Genomic DNA, 1,722 nt, shown 5'->3' on the forward strand with positions numbered 1-1,722 from the left:
ACATGTTTATGGTGGAACATTGTCAAGACATGACTGACAACAGAGGCTGATTTAATCTTTTAAATGAGACCTAGCTGCTTTTAATGTGTGTATATTTTAGAACAATGTATTCATTCATTTTATTTGTTTAAACCATATTACTTATCATATTTGATGTCTAGGCTAAAAATTGATAATGCCTACTATACCATTCTATGGGGGTTCTTTTTTTTTTACCCTTACTTAAGGTCAAAGTTAACAATACCAAATTGGATTGATCGCGATTAATTTGCTTTTACCGAGCAATGTTCTCTTTCTGAGTACCTAAATGTTATTTACTTCATTTTGGTAGGTACCAGTGTAAGGCCTTTATAGTACACACCTGTCATTTATGGCGAGAGACCGCTGAATAGGATGATTCTATGCAGTTAGTTGATGGCATAAAAGTGCCAGGACATTTGATTTGGTGCTACACAGTGACCATATCTTCAGCAGTGGAGGCGGGGGGCGCCCTATCAAAAGTGCACGGGGCGGGGTGAGGACATGTTGCCCCACCTCGCTGTCTCCACGGTTGTTGGTGAACACGGAACTGCTGTCTGCAGATACAAGAGGCGAAGACATACTCTGAAAAGCCTGTGACATTATCAGTTTGGAGTGACTGTCGTTTGTGCATCAACAAATGTGAGTAACACTGACACATTTTTTTTTGCTAGGACCACCCTCTAAACAAGTAGCACCTCTCTGACATGGTTATCCTAACATTAATGCTAATGGTTAGCATGATAGCTATCTAGAGTTAACGTTATCGTTGCTTTAAACGATAAAGTGTGATACGAAACAATTGTCTGAGCACTGGACTCGATAACTAGGCATGTCACATCAACAATAACAACTTAAGACAAACCAAAAACATATCGGTTACTGCTAGTTAGCACACAGCTAACCGCTAACGTTGTATCGCATTTGTCAACGAGCTTAACATAAGGCTAAAAACAAAACACTGCTCTGTGCGTCATGGGAACAAGTTTGGAAGTTCACGTTCACGCTCTGACTTACCAGACATAATACTAACATTGATTACATATTTCACTACTGTGTTTCCAGTTAACGTTAGCTAGCTTTAACGATAATGTAATGTGCCATGTTAAATGCTGATGTCAAGGACGCCAACTCTCTGGTGACGACCTATCACCATTGTAACGGTCTATGGCAATTAGTCCCTGTGTTACTACATGTGTCAGATTTTTAATAGCTGGTTCTAATCTTGTGTTTTGAACTAGATAGGACTTAAATTAAAATATCAATAAACTAGACCTGAACAGTTTTCTGGCCTCTCAGTTTGTAGCCTGTGTCTTGGCGTCACCAGACTCCTGTGCTGCTTCTGAATCAGATTCTTTGTTTCTTCTTCATCCTAAATCTTGAATTATTTGCACCTTATTTACACTCTCTTTGTTTGTCTTTGCTGCGATATCCTTTTGTCTCTCTCCTCTGTACAGTAATTGTGAATTAACAAATGAATTTGTTTTAAATGCATATTAGGAGCTGTGAAGTTACTTCTTATTCTAATTTAACATTGATACTGGAATTTCTAACTTTGATACAATACTTTGAAAAATATATACATAATGTATTTTCAATACTGTGGGGAAAAAACTGACGCGATTGAGGGCATACAATTTTTTGATTTATTTAGAAGATATGTATAACAAGACAACATGTCGGGGGTGACTGTGGTTCAGTGGG

The 1,722-nt window shown here is 38.0% G+C and overlaps 1 protein-coding gene across 4 annotated transcripts in view; it reads left to right on the forward strand.

The window, feature by feature from the left end:
* Nucleotides 1-463: 463 nt before the first annotated feature.
* The window catches only part of micu1 (mitochondrial calcium uptake 1), a 36,961-nt gene continuing 35,702 nt past the window's right edge, over nt 464-1,722 (forward strand). For 3 of the 4 annotated variants that reach the window (XM_020599393.1, XM_020599412.1, XM_020599420.1), the window contains exon 1: nt 465-660. In XM_020599393.1, coding sequence (XP_020455049.1) covers nt 659-660 — 2 coding nt within the window. In that variant the 5' untranslated portion in view covers nt 465-658. Of the gene's footprint in view, nt 661-1,722 lie in introns of all 4 variants that reach the window. The other variant, XM_020599402.1, reaches the window with a different exon arrangement.

Source organism: Monopterus albus, unplaced genomic scaffold (genome assembly GCF_001952655.1).
Source record: "Monopterus albus unplaced genomic scaffold, M_albus_1.0 scaffold3.1, whole genome shotgun sequence".
In the NCBI taxonomy this organism is placed as follows: Eukaryota; Metazoa; Chordata; class Actinopteri; order Synbranchiformes; family Synbranchidae; genus Monopterus; species Monopterus albus.